The following is a 24,118-nucleotide window of genomic DNA, read 5'->3' as shown; positions in this document are numbered from 1 at the left end:
CACCATTTCCATTTGACACTTAATGACAAATCAATTTCCTTTTAATATTTGCATTTATTACCTAGGTGAAATGTACATCTAATTACACATTTTATGCAAAATACTTTTAGCTTGAGATTTACAACCAAGATAACTCGATTTATCCCACATTTATCTTAAATATTCCACTACGTGTCAGAAGAACTAGTTTGATGTTAGAAGATGAAATTTATGTCTCCACGCCGATGGTGGAACTGGCGCTGTAAAGACTGGGTTGAAGCTGCAGTCGCTGGCATAAGAAACCTAGACCTAGGCACTTGTGTCTGGAGGAGTTGCATCCATAATTAGATCATAATTTTCAGATTAGTTGTCAGGAATGTATGAGTCACAATTTACACGATTAAGTCTCTCTTTCATTGTGCTTCTTACACTCTTTGAAGACCATGAAGTGACGTGAAGCCACTCAAAAGATTTCCAGCATAATTTGCGGGAATCAAATCCCTGACATGTTGGTATCCAAATGTGTGATCTCCATATTGTGGCAGTGCGCACTCATTCCAAGAGGAATATTTGTCAAATCTTGGTGCCAACTGTTCCTCATAACAGTAGTATAAAGATTCTCTGATAATTTGTTCATTTTGACAGCCAGAAATATTTCCAATTATAAATAACACTGAGTAGAGCCTGCCAACTGAACATGCTGGTACAAATGAAGAAAAAATGGTTAAACCTAGAAGATGATTTCATCCACCAGAGTGGAAAGTTTAGATAGCACCAAAACCTTAATCAGACTTGACTAACAAGCTCCTGACAATTAGGACAGGACGGGATTGATGTCTTTTATCATAGTTTACCAAATTCATTTGCAGATGTTATAATGCTGCTAATTGAAATTGTGAATCAGTCTGGCCAGAAATGTAACTGTGGGTTTTTTTAATGTAGATTTTTGTCAGAATTTCTAGAAGTCCACAGCAAATCTTATTTCCAACAAATTGTTTGATGTGTTTATTACGGAATCCATTACACTGTGATATACAAGAGGTTAAAAGCATAGTTGTCCCGACTGCCATGGAAGTCAGGGTTAGATTTAAGGGAAATAAACAGCTGATAAAAAGTCAATGACGCTTTGCCATTTTGGCAGTATGTTACCCTGTATATATTTTGACACTCTGTTATCAACAAATGTTCATTGCAGGGGACATGCTCTATTTCTTATCAAATTTCACCATAATATTTACATTGGAATCTACATTTTAAAACAAGGTCACTGTGCGTGTGGTTATGTTACCATGGATACGTTGAATGATAAGTGTCATCATAGTCCTCCAGGGGAATATGTCACATTGTGAAATTGAATCATAAATCTATTAAAAAAATATCCAGAATTTGTAATACATGTGCAAGCATAACCAACATGTTTGTCTATGAAATCACCGTCCAGCTGTTCAGGATGAAAACAGTGATCTGGGCATTGTCGATGTGTAGATTGTGTGTAGATGTAGGGTCGTGTCATTGAGTTTATAAAACTTCACCATTTATTTTTTCTGGCTATTTAAGAACAGGGGGTTATTGTTAGCCAGTTGTTTTTTTCTCTGTTGGTGAAATATGGTTTCAATTATCGCCCATAAGCATGGGACCAGTCTAGAGTGTAGAACTGGGTTTTTCTCACAGTCTCTCCTCATCAACTTTATATACCCCCTGGCAATACTTTATCATGGCGCATTCACATGACCATAAATAAACACGCGAAGGAGAGGCCGACACAAATCATACAGTTTTCCTCTCGGATAATTCGTCATAGTGCACATTTAGAAGTAATATCACTTTGATTTAGGGCGAAGCACTGTGAGAGCTATCATTTTATAGTTCAAGCTTCAGTAATAAATCCCCAATTATGACATCCATATAACATGCGGTAGAAAACTGCTCGCTAATTATTCAAGTAGCCTGGCGGATAAGTGGTAATTGATATACGAGAAGTGTTTTGATTTTTATTTTAAATCACAGTTTGAAATCAAATTGAAAATGTTGCTATGAATGCAAAACAAATTGAATCACATCTGCATGTGGACATTTCGACAATATTTGTTTTCAATGGCTTGTGTGTTGGAAACAGAGCAGCCCCTGCTATGCAGAACCCCTTTGAAAAATTTACAATCAAATTTAGTGTGCTATAAACAGTGTTTCACTCTCATGCTATTAGCATATAAATTTACATTAATGAATAAGGCTGTTACTATTGATAGCAATAAATGTCAAAATCTCTAATGCTTTGATAACACTTTAGATCTTTGATGTTATTGTTTATTAAGTTTATTTGTACATATCGTTTTCATTCATTTTTTCAACAAAGATTTTGTTTTACTTTCAGGGAATACCAGGTCCAGGGAAATATGAGATAAAAGGTCAGTTTGAAATACAACAACCGAAGATAAACACAGATGGAATTGAAGTGGAACACCCGCCGTTTATGTCCCAATCAAAGGTGGGTACAACCGGTGTTTGAACATACAATCATGGTTAGTTGTCAGTGATAACATGCAGGCTTTGAAAATACTGTACAACTTCATTGAGGTAGGCAAATCTAACAGAAAATATCTATTTCTTCATTTTAGAGATTTCAACCGCTCAAGACCATCACTCCAGCTCCTGGGGTGTACAATGACCCAAGATCTGCCTTGGATTCTCTAAAGCGTGTGACCGGACTGAAGAGGAGCCCATTTGGTCAGACATCTGTCCGTTTCAACACTGAAGGACCAGTGAAGAAGACACCAGGTAAAATCCCTCTCTTGTATCCTTGTTGGGCAAGAGTTGTCTCCCTTTGTTTGGAATGCCTGACAGTGAGAGTCACGATGTGTAGTGTTGTAAAGAAGGAAGAATTTGTCTGATGGATCTAAGCATTTCATTGGAATTGAGTTGGAAGGCATAACATGATCATTATTCATTTGCTACAAATAATAATAAAAAAAAAAAAATTACATTGAAAAAGTAAATAGGGTAAAAATAACTGGTAAATATATTCAATGTTGAATCATGTTATTTTCCTTTCATTGAGTGAATCATTTTGATGTTAAAATGAAACATAACATTAAATATTGAAATGTATTGAAGTTTGGTTTAACATTCACTGAGAAGATAAACATAATGTATTTTAAGATTTGGTGGTGTTACGCCATTGGTTCCAAATACAAATTCCAGTCATCTTCAGCATTACCTGCAATTCTCAAAACTCTCAAATGTTTACTGAAATTATACGCATTGCAAGTTTCTAACAGATATAATTTGCTGTATTACCACTATAATACTATGTGCTAGAATGATTGAGTGGAAGTTTTTCTGATATTTATTAATTAAAAGCATTGTATAATTGGTACAGAATTCTTATCCCTTTGCCAAATGGCATATTTTCCAATTTGTGATATATGACATATTGAGACTATGTAGTGAATATTCCTGGAGATTTGCAGGCTTGGAGTCACATTAACTGATATTTTTCAACCAATCAGATTGCGGCATCCACTCCCATTCATTTTACACTAGTGTTGAGCAGCTGGGAGGTAAATACGTGCTATAATTCTCTTGGTCGGGATGAAGAAAGGGGTTATGAGAGTCATCAGTAGTACTATGATGCCATGTCCAATCACATGTTTAACCATATAACCAGTGCTTTCAGGAAGTAGAATATTGCAACTGGATGATTTACATTGAACAGTTTCATAAATTATGTTTGTTGGGAAGTTGTTTAACAAATGTGTATGGGAAGTTAATGTATGCACATATGAAATCTGAGCTGCCCAAACAGTTGTTCTCTGCTAACAAACAAGAACTGGGGTAATAAATCAAACATTGCCGGCTAGATGTGGAGCAGAGCAACGTTTAGATCCTGCCATGGTACAAGCACTTCACTGTGTTGACATCCACTGTTCACTTGGTATAAATCTTTCATTCTTAATGTATCCCCTCATTATTTATTTCAAGGGGATAGAAAACATTTAGTGGATAATGCACACGATAGGCTAGTACAAATCAGTAAATGTCACTGTAGATTTCAAACCCAGATTCAGAACTATTTCTGTACATATACAGGTGCAGGGAAATAAATATATGTTACTTTTGAGTATTATTTAGGCCAGTGAGGTGCATGTTTTGTTTTTTCAACATCTTAACTTCAAATTATATTAAATAAAGTTTTATTGTATTACTGCTTATTATCCAGATGAATATATATATTATTCCCATTGGGAGGATTACCCAACATCTGGATATATGAGACATATGTACAGAGTGATCTCCCTTTATGTATAAAACCTGAACTTTTCCTCTTAGATTCAGATTATCTGAATTACATTGTAATTTGAAATAGCAACTTCTTACCTAAAGCTCAAACTCAATCTGAATGTAAAATTTGTAATTCTAGGCCCCGGGGCGTACAACATCGGTGGTATGGGTGCTGAGAGTATGAGGAAGGCCTATCTGGAGAGTACGCGTCGAGGGGTGTTTGGGACCACATCCACCAGAGTCCAGGCCATTGCAAAGAAGGATGAGGTGGAGAAACCTGGCCCTGCCCACTACCAAATGAAAGAAAAACCATTCCAGAGTCGCTACCAACAACTATCATCAAACTTAGCCTCTGTTACCTCACGGCTAACTGAACCTCAAGCCACAGTCAAGGTAAGATTAGTTTCTTTTTAAATCCATTTTCTTACATTTTTTTTTTCTCTTTTAAAATTAGTTGTCAGCTGACTTGATCTACTGCTTAATCTCAAGGAAATGCGGCTTTCAAAATGGAGGATGAGTATTTTGTTGCTGTGTACAGATGTTAATGCAATGCATGTGGAGTAAATGCATGTGCAAGTCATGCATTTTGACTCAATGTCCCAGAATTGATGAAATTTATTTTTCCCTGCCAGACAATAGATCTGACAGAAATTCAACTATTGCCAGACCTGCTGTTCTTCTTTCTGTCCAACGGGAATTTTCCCTAGTGTCGGAACTTAACCCTGCCATGAAAACGGTTTGACGTGACACCCAATTTTTGGCAAAGTTTCTGAAAAATAGTCCCAGCTTGTGAGTTCTTGGGTATCAGACAATACGGCTGGCAAGAAGTTGAGATTCATCAGACCTTCTGATGTTTCCCTTTCCCAGAGTCAGACAGTTTTCCTCATTTCTTGGAGCCCTGTGTCTCCTCAATGAACAGTCTATTTATGAGGTATGCCTTGCAGGTTTTTCTCTACCTGGTTAAACAATTATAGGGTCTGATTTTAAACACTGAACTTAAACAATATGAATCCCCATATTTGAGGCTGAGGTATCCCACTGGATCAAAGTGTATATCCTTCCGACCATGGTTCCCTTCCATGATAGGTGGACAGATGTATTTATGGTAAACAGTTTTATTTTTATAAACTTCAAGTTTGGAGCTTCACAGCAAGGAATCTTTAAAGTTGTATTTTTTCGGTTTAGAAGTAGAAAGTTTTTACAAGTAGGGGTATCACCTTCCACATGAAAGTGCAAGGAATGGCCTTTCACATGTCCGCCTGCATGTTAGCATTCGGTTTGTCAAGATCTTTGATAATCTGACTTTTGAAAGGTTAATGCTAAACATTTGGTCATAGGTAGAAAAATTCAGACATCATTTTCTCAGATAAATATGTTGACGCCATGAAATGTGTTTTGAAACAAAGCAAAAGCAGAAGATATTTGATTGCCATGGAAATTGTGGAAATGGTGTGAATGTATGACATATGTGTCCCCAGTATTGTGATGGATAAGAAGGGCGAGTGGAGGGGGAGGATGAGGTCTTTGAAGAGGTAATCATGGGATGTGGTTTCGTGACTCAACTGGGAGAAGTTAGTCTCACATTGCAGGCGTTTTTGTCAGAAGCTATTATAGAATATGAAGAAACTGAGTCTGTGGACATTGTCATAGGGATACCAGGCAGGTTGTGTGTTGTAGAACATACCGTAGATCAAAACAGTGTATGATGCTTAAAGGGATGGAAGGTTCCTGGCAAAATGATGAAACAATAGATTTCAAGTCAGGAAAGAGTTAATTTATATTTCACATGTGATATATGCAAAATTTGAGAGAAATTTCATGCTGATTATTTGTGGTTTTTATTAATTCAAAATATTCTCAAATGGTCAATTTATTGTTAGGAACTAAATCTATATCATCAAACTCCATTTCCGCCACCAGTTAATGTCTAATATTTTTTTTCAATGTCAGATATTAAAGAAATTGTGTTCAGTGGAAAGTATTAACTTGAATATTGGATTTGACAACAAAACTTCCAAACACTATTAGGTTGCAAACAATTGCCAAAACACTGTGAACCTTAGGTGAAAAACACAGCTATTAGACACATATCAAATAAGTAACCATTGAAAAACCATTCTTGTATGTTTCATAGAAGCATCAAACATCAGTCCATACTGTCTTTGGGATGAAACAATATTTTGCATAGGAACATTGTTTGGAGTGAGTGAGTGAGTTGAGTTTTATGCCACACTCAGCAATATTCCAGCTATATGGCGGGCTTTCTTGATATATTTGCTTCAGGGTCTGTAAATAATTAAGTCTGGACCAGACAATCCAGTAATCAACAGCATGAGCATCGATCTGCGCAACTGGGAACCGATGACATGTGTCAACCAAGTCAGCGACCTTCACGGGTTAACCCATCTGTGATGTCATCTTTTAATTCAGCATTTATTCAGAGTATTTTAACATTTTCCTTCCATTGTTGGTCTGGGTCTCTCTCAGTTCATCTCAAATCTAAAATAGACAAAATTGTTAACACTGCAAGTAAAATTGCTGGAGTCAGATTTGAATGTTTATCATCAATATATGAGCGGCAAATCGTGAATCAAGCTGTCAAAATCATATCTGACCATACTCACTACATAAATTCGGAATACAACTTCCTCCCTTCAGGCTACTGCTACAAAGTTCCAACTGTAAATACTAAGAGCCCGTACATCCTTTATTCCAAGTACCATATCTCTTTTAAACAAATGTGAAGATACCTAAGTCAATGAATTTATGTAAATATGTATGTATCTCTCTGATGTGTCAGTAGCTCTGCTGATGTAACACAAATTCCTGAAAAGGCATTAAACTTAAAGTATTATTCTATTCTATTCTATTCTATTCTATTCTATTCTATTCTATTCTATTCTATTCTATTCTATTCTATTCTATTCTATTCTATTCTATTCTATTCTATTCTATTCTATTCTATTCTATTCTAACACATAGTTTGGAGTTACACCCATATGGACTGTAGTATAATAATTATTGCAGTACATTGGAGATGTCAGTGTAAAACTAAGACATAAGGACTAGGAAAACCTAAGAACACTGTAAGTATATAACAGCATGTGCTAGAGCCATGTTGGGGATGGAGACTGTTTTAACTGTGGTATGACTGAGACCTTCACTCTGCTGTGTGGCTCAGGAGGGATAGGTGGATGACTGATTGGTGTGTGTGGAAACACATGTGTTTTGACATAAAAAGGCTGGTTTTTCTTTAATTCATCCAGAGCAAGAACAAACTTCAGCCTTGATCCTTTTAAGCTATTCCACATTAGGCATGTGGAGGAAGGCGTAGTTTGTGTGTGATTAGGGTTGTCAATGATTGATATAAGGCTGAGGGAAGATTGTCAACATCCACAAGCCCACAGCAAGCTGAGGGAAACCCCACCCTGAAACATGCCGCTCCAGTCACTTGGAATCATGTCTTCACAGAGCAGACATACTCTTCAATTTGTGAATCAATCTGTATCTCAGAGGAAGCCTGCCTCCTACACAGACTTGATGGAACTCTGGGCAAAGTTAAAAGAGGGGGAAAATGATGGGAGTTGAACCAGCCATCTTCAATAAGCATTTCAAGCCACTGCCTGAAATCTGTAAACAAAAAGACAAAGCTGTTTTCTGTTGGATGTCACCAAGAATCTTGTTTGACACTCCAAAGTGCAGATATGGCAGCTTACCAACCACCAGTCACATGTTACAATCATTGATTGTCCCCCAGTCTAGAAATCTTATCTCTTGTCAAGCTCCTCACAGCTAGGGGTTGTTGGTGTAATTAGAAGCTTCCCTGCAAACAGACCACCTTTTATTTTAGCCAAGAGAGCAGGTAATTTATTGATGAAGAAGAGGGGTATCCAGCTGGCTTGTTTCAGGGTTGGGGGCTAATTTCTGGGTAGCTTTACTCTGGCTCGACAATCTGACAAGCCTCTTCAGGATTCTCATCTTGTTTGGTTGGTGGATACACAGATCTAGATTACCACTAAACTGTTGTTATGTGGAGGTTCCCTCGATTGGCTTGTTTTTCTTACAGATAATTTAGTTTGCTTTGAAACTCTACCTGTTTTCATTGAGAGACCTAGTTTTTCGACGAATTGTCTGCCCAGAATACATACTTTATGTGGTTTTGATGGGATCGTTGGCTATATTGAATTAATGTAATGCACTGGTTGAAGTTAAGTTGACTTTAATTGTTACAGTACTCAAAAGTGGATATACAGCAAGAAACAGATTCCTATGTTGTGGAGAAACGTGAAACGGATGAGACAGCTTGCCAGATATGTTTGTTCATTTGTTGTTGTAAAACGTAAAGGTTTAGATTCTCAAGTGTGGGATGTCTTCCATTGAAAAGTGAATTTACAAACTTCAAAAAATAACTAAAACATGTCGTTGGGGAAAACTGACATGCACTTGAGGACTGCTTTCTGGTCTCTGCCAACTGAGAAATCCTAATTAGAAGGCATGTGCCCAGCATAATGCTGTGATTGCAAGGGCTCTTTGTTAGTGAACAAAATTAACTTGAAGAAATAAGCTATTTCCCCAAAGCCATTCAACCACTTTCTAACAATATCTGTGAATAAACTGTCTTAATTACTTTCCTTGTATGTTTTTGCTTCTTATTTTGTACTTTTTAAATATGTGTTGTTAGTTTTGTAAATAGATTTGAAGTGACAAAATTCTGAAATATGTATTAATGGAAAAAGGCATAAAAAGACATCAGTTAGATTCTTTAAAGCCTCATTTGAAATAACAAGAAAACAGATTATGATTTATTCAAGAGGACATCCTTTATTTCCAGAGTGGGTCTTAAATAGTTTTTTCTATTTAGTAATTGTCTTAAAACAGTTCCAGCAAATTGGATTAAGGGTCCTCCTATCTTTCTTTCCATCATGAATATTTTAGTCACTCGACTTTCCCCTTCAAAATCAGGGTGGGAAAATTGACTAGTGGTTAAAATAATGAGCTAATTGGCTAATTAATGTTAGGCTAATCTAGTAAAGATGGCAGGGAGTTGACAAACACTTGACTTGCAGTCGGACTTACACTCAGGACAGCAAAGTGGTGTTACTTTTGTAACAGGAATTCATGTTGTCTTGTGCAAACCAGCTGCTACGACAATACTTGGATATTAATGACACTTCAAGCTCAAAGTGTAACCAGATTAAATCCCAATATATTTGATCTTTTGTGAGAGGTGTTAATCTGAACTGCTAGCACCCTGCTTGAATGTGCTGTCAGTTTCATACTGGACAGCCCATCTGGTGGTCAGTTTGCTGGACATAAGTTGAGCAGTGAGGTCACACACTGACCTTTCAGGTCACGGAATTGGGGGATGAATTTCTGCAATTGGGGATGTAACCAGTGAAAGTTAATTACATCAACAAAATCACTACATCAAACCTGAATCTCAATCAGTCACTTGACTGGCAGGTTCAAAGACAGGAGTATTTAATGTTATCGTGTGAGTATTAAGGCAGGCAGGCGGAAATAGCATAAACTGAAGATACAGCAGGCGAAAAGCTGTTTATTGAATGATTGATGAAAAAATCAATGTGCGTTCATAGTATTGTATGAGTCAGCAATTGTGAGGCATTTAGACTGCCCCTAACAGGCTTTGGTTGTGACTGATTATATCAAAACCCAGTTCGTTCTGCACCAGGGAGATATCAAAAACACTTTTACAACTTCCAAATATTCTTTTAAAAAGGCAAATTCTAAATTTCTGAAAATTGATTTCATTGTTGCTTTAGTTTATAATAATGGTTGAAAAGTGTGTCATTCATTGTTGAATTTGTATCATTTTTTAATCAATTATATTAGTTTCACTATGCTGTTTTGATCTAAGTGAGTGGTTTATTTTTCAATATTTTAACTCCATTAAAAAAGTATCATATTCATTTTTATATCCCATCACTCTTTCATGAAAATAAAGACAAGTATCTCTTTGATTGTATTTGCTAAACTGATTTTGGTTTAATTAAGGGTCTGAGACACGGTGTTTTAGTAGCGTTGGTTTGTAATCTGATACTACAGTCCATGCTTTCCTTATTTAATAACAGCTGTTGTTCTCTGTGTGGGACTTCCCTGGGTTCGACCATCCAGAAGAATTGAAATGTATTTTTCACAAGTTTTTGATGTATTGCTTAATTTTCTGGGTGACTTGAAAGAGGAATTTTCTGTGGCAAATTAGTGGAGTGTATCCAATGAGTGCGTTAGTTAATTAGGTAATTATTTGTCATTGAATTAGTCAACATATTCGTCTGAATGAAAATGAACTATCCGTGGTCATTCTCAATCAAAATTGATTTCACGTTCAGAATCAATCAAGCATCAAATGTATGTCCTGTCTGCATACTTCATCTGAAGGTGCCCAGTTCATTGTATTAATCAGGAGATGTTATCAGGTAAACATGATCACTGCAAAACCGAAAATGATACAGATTCAAAACACGTGGCTGCATACATTTGATGGTATTGTTCTCCAAAGCCCCTGCTGACAAACCACTGACAGGCCACGCCCTTTTCCCCCTCCATACCCCCTGGGGCAACTCATGAGCGAAGCAGAAAGATTATGGCCATAAATCATGTCTTACCATCTGCTTAAAATTATTCCATCTGAGGTTTCCACACTAATCCCATTCCTGGAAATAGTTGTCTGTATGGTAGTATAACTTACATCAAATTATGGGTATTAGTTTAATTGTGACAGGAAGAAGGATGGGGAAGTTGTTCCTGTATGAAGGTACTCATTAGAACCCAGTTAGATCATATCAGTTCTTTTGTTGCATAATCATGTAGATGGTCCATGGTAGCTGTCCATGGTTGACAGCAGGCTTGTGACAAGGATCTCCATATGCTACTTGATTGCGACTGATAATCCTTTAATGAGGATTTCCTACTTTTTATGTTCATTGACTTTTTCCCCAATTTCATTGCTATTGTTTGGAAGGAAAGAAAAACTGACCATATTTGCTATAAAAGTGCTATTACCCTTTAATTAAAAAGTCAATACCATCAGTTTTGAATCATGGTAAAGGGAGTATAAATGAAAAAAATATTTTGAAATGTCTGTTTTCTGTATCCATATAAATGTCAGATATGAACTTTATGTATTAATAGTTGTCCTGTCACATGTTTTGTTGTAATATTGTTTTGAGTATTGGTCTCTTATGTAATCAATATTGGAAATGTAAAATTTTTGGTCCCAAAATGCAAATACATTTGTATAGTTATAAAAACCAGAATGTGCGAACATAATATACCTGGTACGTTTGTGCTTCAATGCAGGAACTATAGTTGTCTTGAACACAGTATAACTGGTAACCATGCCTGCCCAGCTGCTAAGCGTGCCTACAAAATATCGCTCACTTTAGCCTCCATGTTGGAGGACAATTGTTTTGATGTTTAAGTTAATCCTCTGATGGGAGTTATCCCCATGAGTTTGTCTGCAGGTTTTGTCAAGAAATGTTTCATCCATTTCTGCCGAATGAAATGCATTCTGAACGAGAGTGAAATCATCGAAACTGGTCCAAAATGGATAACAATTGTACATCAGGGAACGATAACGCCAAGTTTTGTTGGCGCGACCCAAGTCAAATGGTTTTCGTCATCGCTTTCTGTCACATTGAAATTAAGTTTTAAAACGCAGTTCACACCAGGGGCCCGCTGCCATCATTTGGCTCCAGCCACGTAAGGTTTTGTGGAATCTTGAAGTCATGAATAATGATATGATTTCAATGAAGTTTAAGCTATTATTTCAATACTGCAGTCTCCAGGCTGGGGGAGAAGTCAGCAGGGATTGGTCTATAAATATACAACACTGACTTGGATTGTCTCAAGGAAAGACAACATTTGTCTGGTGTCTTGGGACCTAGCAGTGGATGAAGGGAGGGGGTTGGGTGGGGCCAGGGTGGTGCAGGATATGTTGTGACTGATGGGGTTACAAACAGCGGAGTGATTGCAGGGTTAAAGGATGATTATGTCGCATGTGGAAGGGTTAGTTGCTTATTGGGGCTGATTGGATGTGGTTTGATGTGATTGCAAGGAGTGTTTGAAGGTTTTGGGGTTGGGGATTAGGGGCGTGAAGGGGATAGGAAGGGGTGGCATAAGGTAGGATGCATGGAGGGGGAGGGTGTGAAGGGGTTTGAAGGAGTGGAAGGCAAGGTGGAGAACCACTTATGGGATGTGAAAGGGACAGGGAGTTGAAGTGCACAGATTTTCAGCTGAAATATTGTGATTCAACTTGGATGTAGTAGCTATGATAGTATTGAAGGTGAGAAGTACAATCAGCTGGGGTGAGGGTGAAGGGTGGATACATCCAGCTTGGGCAAGTGTGTGTGTGTGTGTGGGGGGGGGTGACATTCAGCAGGAGGTGTACATTCAGCAGGGGTCGGAAATGGGTGGGGTACATTCAGCTGGGGTGAAGGGGGTGGAATGGGTACATTCAGCTGGGGTGAAGGGGTGGAATGAGTACATTCAGCTGGGATGAGGGGGTGGAATGGGTACATTCAGCTAGGGTGAAGGGGTGGAATGGGTACATTCAGCTGGGGTGAAGGGGTGGAATGGGTACATTCAGCTGGGGTGAAGGGGTGGAATGGGTACATTCAGCTGGGGTGAGGGGTGGAATGGGTACATTCAGCTGGGATGAGGGGGTGGAATGGGTCCATTCAGCTGGGGTGGGGGTGGGGTACATTCAGCTGGGGTGAAGGGGTGGAATGAGTACATTCAGCTGGGATGAGGGGTGGAATGGGTACATTCAGCTTGGGTGGGGGTGGAATGGGTACATTCAGCTGGGGTGAAGGGGTGGGGTACATTCAGCTGGGGTGAAGGGGTGGAATGAGTACATTCAGCTGGGATGAGGGGGTGGAATGGGTATATTCATCTGGGATGAGGGGTGGGGTACATTCAGCTGGGGTTAGGGGGTGGAAGGGTATATTCAGCTGGGGTGAGGGGGCGGAATGGGTACATTCAGCTGGGATGAGGGGGTGGAATGGGTATATTCATCTGGGATGAGGGGTTGGGGTACATTCAGCTGGGCTTAGGAGGTGGGGTACATTCAGCTGGGCTTAGGGGGTGGGGTACATTCAGCTGGGGTGAAGGGTAGGTATCTGACTAAGCATGTCCCAAATTGGGAATGTATCTAACTAAACTGAAGATGTCATGGACACTATCACTTTCTTTTGTCAACCATCAGATCAGAATGACAAGTTAGGGTATCAGAGGACCCTACACTTATTTCATTCTCAAAACTCTACACTTTTATGACACTTGTACAATATATTTCATGAACTTTGAGTATGAGCTCAAACTTTACCACATGTTTCCTTCCCTATATTGTAAACGTGATGCATTCTGACAAGGGTGCAGTGTTTAAAGGAAAGCCTGTCTTTACTCAGGTGGGGGGCATTGAGAATTTACAGCAACCCCTGTCAGCAGAATAATAGACAGGAGTTCCGTGTCAATATGGACAGAAATCAAACAAATGAAACTGGAGTAATTTAGTACAGGAAACTTTATCTACACTGATGTACAACAATGAAATTTGTTATATATGGAGAAAATAATAGCAGAATACAATATAAATTTCTGTTTAGGTTCTCAAATTATGTTATAAGTTATCCACATTGATCAGCCAGGTCATCCCTTCAGGTGTCAAGAAGTGTAAACACAAGACGTTGTTTACTTTATTAGTCATTTGGAGGTTGTTTCAATGACAGGTGAATTGTTTGTAAATGTATGAAACTGATTTCTCCGGTGTCCAGTCCCTGACACTGATATGAACGATGGTGTTGATTTCAATTACAGTGTACTTATCCCTATCAACCCTTTGTGTTTTGCATAATGTAGGTTTTGTCTGGCATTGTCTAGTTTGCCTATCTGATTTCACGGACATCTCCAGGCAAGGACAGGGTGTTGACTCGATGTTAAGTAGAAAGCAGGTAGGGGATGGAAAGTAAATTTGCGTCTCCGATGTTGGCCCATCTGATTAGGTTTTGTTTGAAGACGTTTTCCTGATGAAATATACCACCTGTACTCTCCCAGTCATGTTTGGATAATTAACGCACATTTCAGAAGTTGAGACGTTTCTTGTCAGCTAAGCACTCCAAGCTGACCGAGTCGGTATTGTATGCCATCGATTGAGTAACACATTTTCCGTGGATACCACTCCAGTCTCTTCCTGAAGCTAATCTGTTATCCGATAGTGGATTTTGATTGCCATAAAGGAAATCAGAAATCATTGTGCATGATTTGAATTTCACAAAGGTGTGATACATTGCCTTCATTAAACTGTTAAGACATATCTAACTTCTAAGTTCATAAAATTTATTTGAAAAGTGTTATTGCCAAAATTTGAATTATGCATAGATGTCTTTGTATTGATAGAATGGGACAAATAAATTTCTTGATTAAATAAATTATCATAAACAAATACATAATTTTTAAAATATTAAATTTCACACATAAATATTCAAATTGTTGAAATCAACTCACTGTTAAGAGAAATAAGCTGGAGTTACTCCCCTTTGAAGTTTTTTTGTCATATTTCTATCAACATGAAATTCAGGTTCAACATGCATGTTTTCTCTCTGAAACGCACACACACATTGACTTTTACGTTAAGTTAATCTATCTGATACCTGTTTTGATAACAAGGGAGTCTGTTAAGTGTCAGCTTAATTGGAGCATTTAATCCATTAGAAACTCCACGAAGGTTAATAAGTTGTGCATACATACTGTATAAGTACCGTTATTGACCTTCTCACAGCCTGACAATGTCAATCTGACAGCTACCTACATCACAGATAGATGAGCCTTTTAGCCGCGTACTTTTCAAGTGTTAATTTCATCGATGAAAAGGTGATTCATTGTATGTAATTGGGCCTGGCTAGAACCTGCAGCCTGTGAATGGTCCCTGCGAGACTAGCTGTTCATGTCACCTGGACAGTTGGGATAAGTGGTAATGATATACCAATACATCCCTGTAATTTACAATGATTCCTTGTCCTCGGAGGCCACTCTACAATGGAATTACTGCTGCTATCGAATGCTATGTACGCTTGTATATTTCAGTATTGGCAGTGATGTAGTGCAGCTTGTCATGGTGAATAGATAATCCATAAATGGAATGCCGAAATGTATGTATGCAGTCACTAGGGTTTATGGATGTCAGTAGGATGGTTAAAGATATGTTTGGATCACTATATCGGTGACTCGATGATAAACGTTTTATCCTATGTACGTCTTTCTGACAGTCAATGTAATCATTGTTTTGGTTGTGTCATCATGGCAATATGTTTATTTGTTAATACTTTTTCACATTTCAGCAACAGTTTGGAGTAATTTCAGTATTCTGTCATTGTATTTGACTGACTGACTGACTGAGTTGAGTTTTACGCCGCTTTTAGCAATATTCCAGCAATATCACGGCGGGGGACACCTCATTGTATTTGAATGTAAGGTTTCAACGATATGATTATCACAAGAGAACTTGTGATTGTCTGGTTTGTGAACAGGCCACCGATGCCTGGCAGGAGTACTTTGGTGTGGCATCAGGCATCCAACAAAAACTCACTGTTTAAAGCAGATTGTTTGTGTGAGGATACCGGTAGGGCAGGTGATTTGTAAGGTTTTCACAATCACCTGGCGTCAACACTGATTTCCACTGATCTACTCATATACAGTTTTTTTCTTTGCTGTTCTGCCCTTTATGCCCAGTGGAAACTATTTTGTTGGATCATTGGGTCTGGTTGTTGTCTGCTGTTCACATTATTCACTTTCACGCTTAATTTGAAATGCTGTTGAGCGGGTAGGAATTTTGAGAACCTGTGTTTCTGCTTGTTGTCTTAGGAGGCCACATGTAAAGATTGTTATGCTAGTATGTTTGTCAAACTGATTTTACCAAACAAGTGTCAGAATGATTGTATTTACCCAGTGAGATCAAGCCTAATATGTTAATTCTTATTCAAGTTTCTTTACATCAGTTTAGCACACGTTGAAAACATCATAATTACCTCATTCATTGGCCTCAAAAGATTTCCATTTTTATCCATTCCAGTGTATATTTTAGAGCTTTTGACCAAATCCAGGCATTAAACTTACGAACTACAATAGACAAGTTGAAGTTTCAACAGGAATCAATTGTGCATGATATTTGGTGACTGAGTGAGTGAGTGAATTTTACGCTGCTTTTAGCAATATTCCAGCAATATCACTGTGGGGGGACACCCCATGTTGGAAAATGAACCCAAGTCTTCAGCATGTTGACGCTGTAACCACTAGGCTACCCCAGCACCAGACCTGATATTTGGTAACATATGATGAAGGCTATCTATTTCACTTCTACAATTTTGAAACTTATTAAATTACAACAAAGTGTTCTGTTCTTGTACATGATTCTACATATGTACAGACAGAAAATTCTGTAAAACCAGGGTCATCAAGAGCTGTTCATTTCTGCTGAAATTTATTAGCATTATTTTTCAAGCACTTTGATGACAGAAACAAGATCATATTTTTTCAGTGTCTGCAATATCTAAACTTCAACCTTAATGAATTTAGTATGTGCATGATTTTATTTGATTTGTCATTGATAGTCTATTCGTTGTATCATCATGGCAGATACCCAATTTCCCAATGGAAACTATTGATCAAAATGTCGAAAGAAGGGCTAATTCCAACAAAACTCAAATTGGAAACCTATCACTTCCAATATTGGCATTGCCATGCAATCTATCTTTCTTCCATGGTTTTTCTCCTCCCGGTGTGTTTTAACACTGCACAGGTGTATTCCTTGGAGACAATAGATATAGCAAAGATTCAAGTTAATATCCATGGACCCATTTAGATAGAAATGATCGATGTTTGAAATCCATGTTGCTAGTTTTAGCTGTGCTAGTGTATGAAGCAAGGTTGAAGCCTGGCCAGCGTGAGCCCTTTAGGAGCAGTCATTATGTGAGACAAGCTCATCCATCAACACTTACACAGATGAAGTTTGTAATCAATGAATGCTCTCTAGACTGCTGCACATGTTCTGTGTTAGGGTTGTAATACGGTTGTGTAAATGTGATAATTATTGGATGTGGGATGATGTAACTTGTAAATGGATAAGTACTTCAAAAACTGTCAAGGTTCTCTTTGTTTATAACTTGATGTTTTTAATGTAAGAGCAAAGTACGAAAACATAATAGAATAAGGTCTTTCCTAGTGAACGAGCAAGTAAACCATTGTATAAAAAAAGAGTCAAGTGAATAGTGTGAAAAGGGTACAAGATAGTAAGATGTGGATGAAGGAATGAAGGAATAAGGACTGAAATGAAGGAATGTTATTTGTGTCACAATTATCATTAAACTGCCATGACTACTAAATCTAGGGTTTGTAATGTGGGATGCTGATGCCTGTATTTGCATAGTTTCTGATGTTTATTTTGCGGCATATGCATATAACAGCAAGTGTTCTGGTGTAAGACTGCCATTACAGAAGAGACATGGGGTTTTATCTCCTATCATTGCCATAGGCACAATGGCAGATCAATGGAGAAAATCACCAAATGTTTGTATAATGGTTTTCCAATTAGGAGGGAGTCTTTGTTCATCTGATCTCATACATGATTGAAAATGGATAATGATGATAGCCAATTATCTAAATGGTTTGCTATCTACACAGTTTACACCAGCAAATGGGATGGTCACTTTCAACAATAACCTCTTGCCGCCAATCAAACAAGGTGCATATTGCAACAGGAACTAATATTACACTTTGATTTGAGGACAAGATTTTTTGTGGAACCCTGATCAAACATTTGTGGTAATTTTACATGACAGAGGAGATGTTTGAAGTCCAGCGTGGAGTCAGAGTGTGCAGTTGTGTGGCTGTTGTTTAACTCTGTTTGGTGTAGATTGACGTGGTTTACTTACTGCTTGTCATATGACAGGTAATCTGATTTGCAATCTACGACAAGATGGATGACTGCAGCCCAACATTGTAACAGTTGCACGGGCTGCTCCAGGGCATGTAGCTGCACATCAAAGTGTGGCTTTCATCAGTAGTGTAGGTTTCATGTGACAGCGGCTGAAATCGCTTCTCGTTGATTTCAAAGTCACACATTTATCTACAAGAGTGTGCAAGGTTCCAGAGTTGTTAGTTTTCACTTCATAGGAAATTGGCCCCTCGTCTAAAGATTTGTTATGTCTTCTCAAACCGCAGCAATTCTGTCTCTTTTTGCTACTTTTCTTTGAAATTAAACCCCAAATTCCTTTCATTAGCAACCTCTGGATAACATGGCTGTTTTCTTGTCTGTTGAAACCTGACAATCAATTAAGATCCTTCAAAAAGTAATCTGTTTGCTTATGTGAGTTTTTTTAAAATGAAAATAGGTAACATTGAGCAGGTGTTTATTTTCACCTGTCTTTACAAAATACCTTGTCCTCGTTTGTCGCTTTTGCCGTAAGTGAAAATATCAATCCTTCAATGATTGAACAGGATTCAGCATTTGAGGGGAAGTCATACACGTGGGCAACAACACAAATTCCTTCCACTTTCTCCTTTTCAACTGACTTGGTCATCTCTTTGTACAAGATGAAGAACGTATGTACAAAGCCGCTACCCTTGTGAAACCAGTTTGAGTGTAGGGTCCTTGTTTAACTAGGATGTTTTCATTTCTTTTTACATCAAGTACTGACACAGAAAAAAGGACTTGTCAATTACCGGAAATCCAGACCTCTTGACCTGCGTAAGCTGTAAAAGAAAGTATCGTGAATTGAGGACTTAGAGTGTTTAAGTTAAGAAATAAGAATAGGCAAAAGTAGGGAGTGTTTTTGTATTCATGAGATGAGTCAATATTTGCTCACATCTGTGCAGCCTTAAATTGTTTAGCTTTTTGGAAGTTTATTGTGAGTAAAGTCATTATAGTATCATGATATGTATTTTTTTTGTCAGTTCATACAAGATACCTTAAATTTCCTAGAAACAAAACATTGGTTTTTTTTGTGTGAAATATTTTTATCATGTAATTATCAACACTATCAGGCCTAATATGGACAAAGTATCAATTTCTAGAGGTAATAACAGTGTAAGGCTTACTTTGCCATATTGGAAGGGCTGTTACTGAAATGATCTGTTTTCTTCAAGCATCAGTTTATGAAGTTTTCTTCCATTAAACATGGAACAACGCAAGTCATACATCAATTAATCCCACTCTACACGGAATATTATCATTTATTTCATCATAAATATTGCATTTATGATGTTTATCAGTCGGAAATGGGATTGAATTCTCGCTGTTCAATTTGGAAAGCAAGTTCCGATTATGAGGCTTTTTACACCTGCTATTAACAAAAGGTATCACTATAATAACAGCACAAACATCATAGCTTGAATATTGATGCTGTTACTTGTTTAGCCGTTCCATGGGTCTGTAGGCAGAGAGATTACTAAACGCTGTTGCCAAGCTAGAGTGAGGGCCTTGCAGTTTGGACTATTTGAGAATGCATTCATTTGCGTTTTGCAATATAGGCGTTCAAGAATTTATGATGGTAATTTCAAAGATAGATAGATTTATGGTTGGATGATAATATTTGAATAGTTACAATCGAATGCAAATCAAAAGTAGATTCTTTGTAAATTAATGAACGTGTGATTTTATGTTTTGTCATAAAGTTTTCAGTTAGTTCATCTGTTGAACATCACGTTTCCAGTCTAATATAACATCAGCCATTTTACCTTTCTACTAGTACAATGTAACAACACAATACAAACTGCTCACACATTGGTTTTGCGAGTGGAATGATTCAAGCTTTTATTGTGATAAGTATCATAAAGGGTGAGGATTGCAATGCTTAAGTAGATGTTGTTCAATATCAGCCTTTGTCTCCTGAAATAATATCTCCACCTTAAATACCTCTTTATTCAAACACCTTTGAAGCCTGGGTTAAACCTTGTCATCAATAGCCCGTACTTGTTGCAGACTAACAGGATGAGGTGTCCAGGCTTGGGATTGTTGAATCTCATCATATCCTCGTTGTGTGGATCGATGCTCATGATGTCAATCACTGGATTTTCTTATGAAGACATATTTATTTACAGACAGCTCTAACCTGCCTGGAACATTGCTGAGTTTATTAAACACACACTTTATTCAAACAGTTTGACCCAGTCTGACAACATCTATGACCTTGATGTTGTTTGATGCCCAATTCTTACAGGCGTCCTCCAGATATTTTGACTTGTATAGAACACAGGTGGTTTGACCTGTATAGAACACAGGTGATTTGACCTGTATAGAACACAGGTGATTTGACCTGTATAGAACATGGGTGGTTTGACCTGTATAGAACACAGGTGGTTTGACCTGTATAGAACATGGGTGATTTGACCTGTATAGATCGCAGGGGGTAGAATTGAGTGCAAATCCAGCAAAGTTGATGGTTGTTATTAGGAAAGGTTACAACATCCATTCTGTGTCATCAAAACTGACTTGGTTTTGTCAAAGACAATTTAACTTTCCTTGTCAATATTTCTGTTCAATCATTTTGTGTAAATGCAATATTCTCGAGATACAGATCAACATTAAAGTTTCTCTTGAAACATTTTCATGTTTTCTTCTGTGTGATTTGAGATAAGATAGGAAGTAAGATCCTTTGATATGCAGAGATCTCACTTTTTATCACATGTCTTTTTTCAGAAAACCCAAAACAAATCAGTTTCTTACAAGATATTTCAACATGCAAAGTCATTAAATCAGAGGTGCAATGACCTATTGTAACCATGGCAACATTGGACATCAACATATGCATGGCTTCAGTGTCAAGAAGATGATGGTCTGTTTAGATGACTTTTTACCTCATAAAAATCACTCTGTAGCCATAAAGACAAATTTCTGCTTTGAAGATTGGTTTGATGAATTTGCCTTTAACTTGAAACTATTTTGATATTTAAAAATAAGAAATCAGTTGTCTCGAAACTGGAAATAATTAAAAGAATACTCCTTCCAAATCTTTGATATTTCTGTCCATTCAGAATTTAGAAAAATGACTTTTGTGTCTTTTGTCAAAAGGCTTGAGATACAAGCAGGGAGTGTCTGGATAGCAGTTGTATTAAAACATGTTGCTTCCTGTCAATCAACAAAAACAAGGGAAAAACACATCTCTTTCATCTGAATTTGATTAAGAAAATTCTCTCAAAGTACAATTGCATGTTTTTTATTAAGTGAATTTAATTCAATAATATACATTTCAGTCTGTCCATGCTGTTAAAAGTCTTCTTATCAAATAATTGAAGCTAACAGTCTCTTCGTCAAACTCAGGAGTTTTGGTATTTTGCCAAAATTGTCTCCTGAGAACAAAATGTAAATAATGAGCTGTTTTAGTGTCAAGAGGCTGAGTTTTGCTGCTCATTTTCAGTAGGTCCTAGATCAAAGGACAGTTCTACTTGCCGCACAACTAATTCCAGGTTGACTTCAATAACAAGTTCTCAAGCAATCTCAGTCTGCACATCATGCTTCTTTCTCTGAACAAAGACATCTAATGTAATATCACTCTTTCAAAGAATGCAAAACAGCAGTATGGTATTTTGGAGAATGAATTATTTACAACAAACTATCTGTGATGAGCCAGGTAAGTATATGTAAGATTGAGGTGGTAAAGTTGAGGGGGAGGGACTTGTTCAGCATGATTGTTTGTGGTTAAGGACTCTCTCATATAATGGTGCAATATAAGAATGTCATCTTGAGTGAAAACATCTGAAACATCTTTCATGTTGTCTTTCATGATGCAATCTTGGAATGATCTGTTGAAATAAATGGTATTTAGTTCTTTTGAATTCTTCACAAAGTCACCAGGGAGGTATGTTTTGTTGTATTCATGTTCAAAAGAAGTAGAAAATAGTCTATTTAAAGCTATAATATTTTGTATTCAGGCGAATGGGAATATTCCAATAATGAGTTGCAGATGCACCACATTTACCTGCTGATGCCAAATGTATCTGTTGTGCCAGTACAAGAAGATCGGTACACTCTATGACCTCAGTGCACCATGAGCCATGTCATGGTTTACATTATCAGGATAATATGTTTAACTTCTTCTCTGTGCTGTTTTGGTGTATTTTATTTTTGCAATCTTTCCTAAATACATAGGTTGAAAAATATACTTAACAAAAAAAGTTAAGGACAACCCCAATTTTCAAAATTAAAGTATTTAATAGTTCATAATGTGATTCATATGATACTTTAGTATTGAATATTGGGGTGGTCCTTAATTTTGTTGTTGAGTATATAAACCATTTGCATTTACTTTCATGTACATGTTGGTCAGTGCCATTTCATTTTATTGTGCCAAAACATCTTTTCCTTGTGAATAACATATGGAAATGTGTGTAGTACTATAATTCATCAGTTGTAGCATGCTCAGCGTACTACTATGTACCAATATATACATACAAACAATGGATAGATGGTGACTGTGGACTGATGAGAAACATGAACACTAAGATGCGTAAGAAAGATGGAACAGATAAGGATGGATCTAAGGGAGTTTAGGGATAAAGCATTCTGATGAGAGTTGGTTGTCTCTCCCACATTGTGGGCATCACAACACTTACAGATCTCTGACCAAACTGCTTCAGCCTGGCACCAGGGACAGATAAAATGTTCTGATCTGAGACTGTGGAATCAAAGGATGCTTTTCAAAAAGATCATGTTTATCCCATTCAACGTTATGAGTCCCCAGACACCAGAGGCCGATTAATCGGCCAGGCAGTAGTCACTTCAGAATGAGACATAATTTCAGGAACCTACCTGACTTATGATTCATATCTATCACATTTCACAATGTCTGAAAACACTTATTAAATTTCTATTGATCATATATTATCGGCAGAATTAAAATTATAAACTATTTTTCGCAATGTTATTGAAAACACCGACTCTCGGACACATGGTTCGGCAGCGGGTCCCCAATATCATTGTCAAAGAGCAAAGTAGCGATGTTTCGAGGAAATCATTAAGTAAATTGAATAAACTAATGAATAAAATCAACAACAGCATTCATAAAAGTTGTCAAACTACATATAAAATTACTATTTCCATTTTTTTGTGCGATCATGTAATGTAAGTCAAGTCACTGACAAGTGACATCTCGGCTCTCGCCGCCTCAATCTTCACGCTCAGACGCGATGTTTAATGCGAAAATATATGCATGAAGCATTTTTGTCACAGGTCATAACCTAGCACGATACATCCAATAAGTTCCATAATTTACGTATAGGTAGCGATTTCTTGCTTCAATATTTTCAGAATAGCATTATTTTACCCAAAAGTTTTCGTTTTACGTTTACGAGGACGGTATCCATTGTCGTAATATGATTGGCTGCCTTAGGTCACGTATCTGATTTTGACCAAACGATTCGCCTCGCCTCACCTCGCCTCGCCTTCGAAAACGGAGCTATTTTCCGTTGTTGTGTCATGTTACCGAGCGGAAAGCCACTGATATTGGGAAATAGGCCACCATACATATTATTTAAGAAATCTTTTTCTAATAATTTTTTCATTACGTAAAAATGAAAATATAAAAGAAAAAGGCACGGGCATGTTATGACATGTCACAAATGTAAAAAAAAATCACCATAGTTTTTGCTTCTTTCGTGGTTTATCTGGACATTATAAATGTAAGCTTGCATTTTCAGTAAAAAATAAATTTATTTAAGTTGTATTTTTTTAATTATGTTATAAAAATAAACTTCATGTTTATCAACAGTGGGGTTAGATCTTTTAAATGGTGTATGAGATGTAGTAGCAATAACGTTTTACAAGCTTTTAATTTCCTTTATAAACATAGGC

At 37.3% G+C, this 24,118-nt stretch overlaps 1 protein-coding gene across 1 annotated transcript in view; it reads left to right on the top strand.

Annotated features, from left to right (window-relative positions):
- The window catches only part of LOC124276129 (sperm-tail PG-rich repeat-containing protein 2-like), a 97,421-nt gene that overhangs the window by 19,906 nt on the left and 53,397 nt on the right, over positions 1–24,118 (top strand). The window contains exons 7-9 of the mRNA XM_046711801.1: positions 2,351–2,464; positions 2,595–2,754; positions 4,397–4,650. Of these exons, the coding sequence (XP_046567757.1) occupies positions 2,351–2,464; positions 2,595–2,754; positions 4,397–4,650 (528 nt within the window). The remainder of the gene's footprint in view (positions 1–2,350; positions 2,465–2,594; positions 2,755–4,396; positions 4,651–24,118) is intronic.

Source organism: Haliotis rubra, unplaced genomic scaffold (assembly GCF_003918875.1).
Source record: "Haliotis rubra isolate DU_JTF1 unplaced genomic scaffold, ASM391887v1 Scf105, whole genome shotgun sequence".
Classification (NCBI taxonomy): Eukaryota; Metazoa; Mollusca; class Gastropoda; order Lepetellida; family Haliotidae; genus Haliotis; species Haliotis rubra.
The sequence above is the reverse complement of the archived record's forward strand: the minus strand, read 5'-3'. Positions and strand labels throughout refer to the sequence as shown.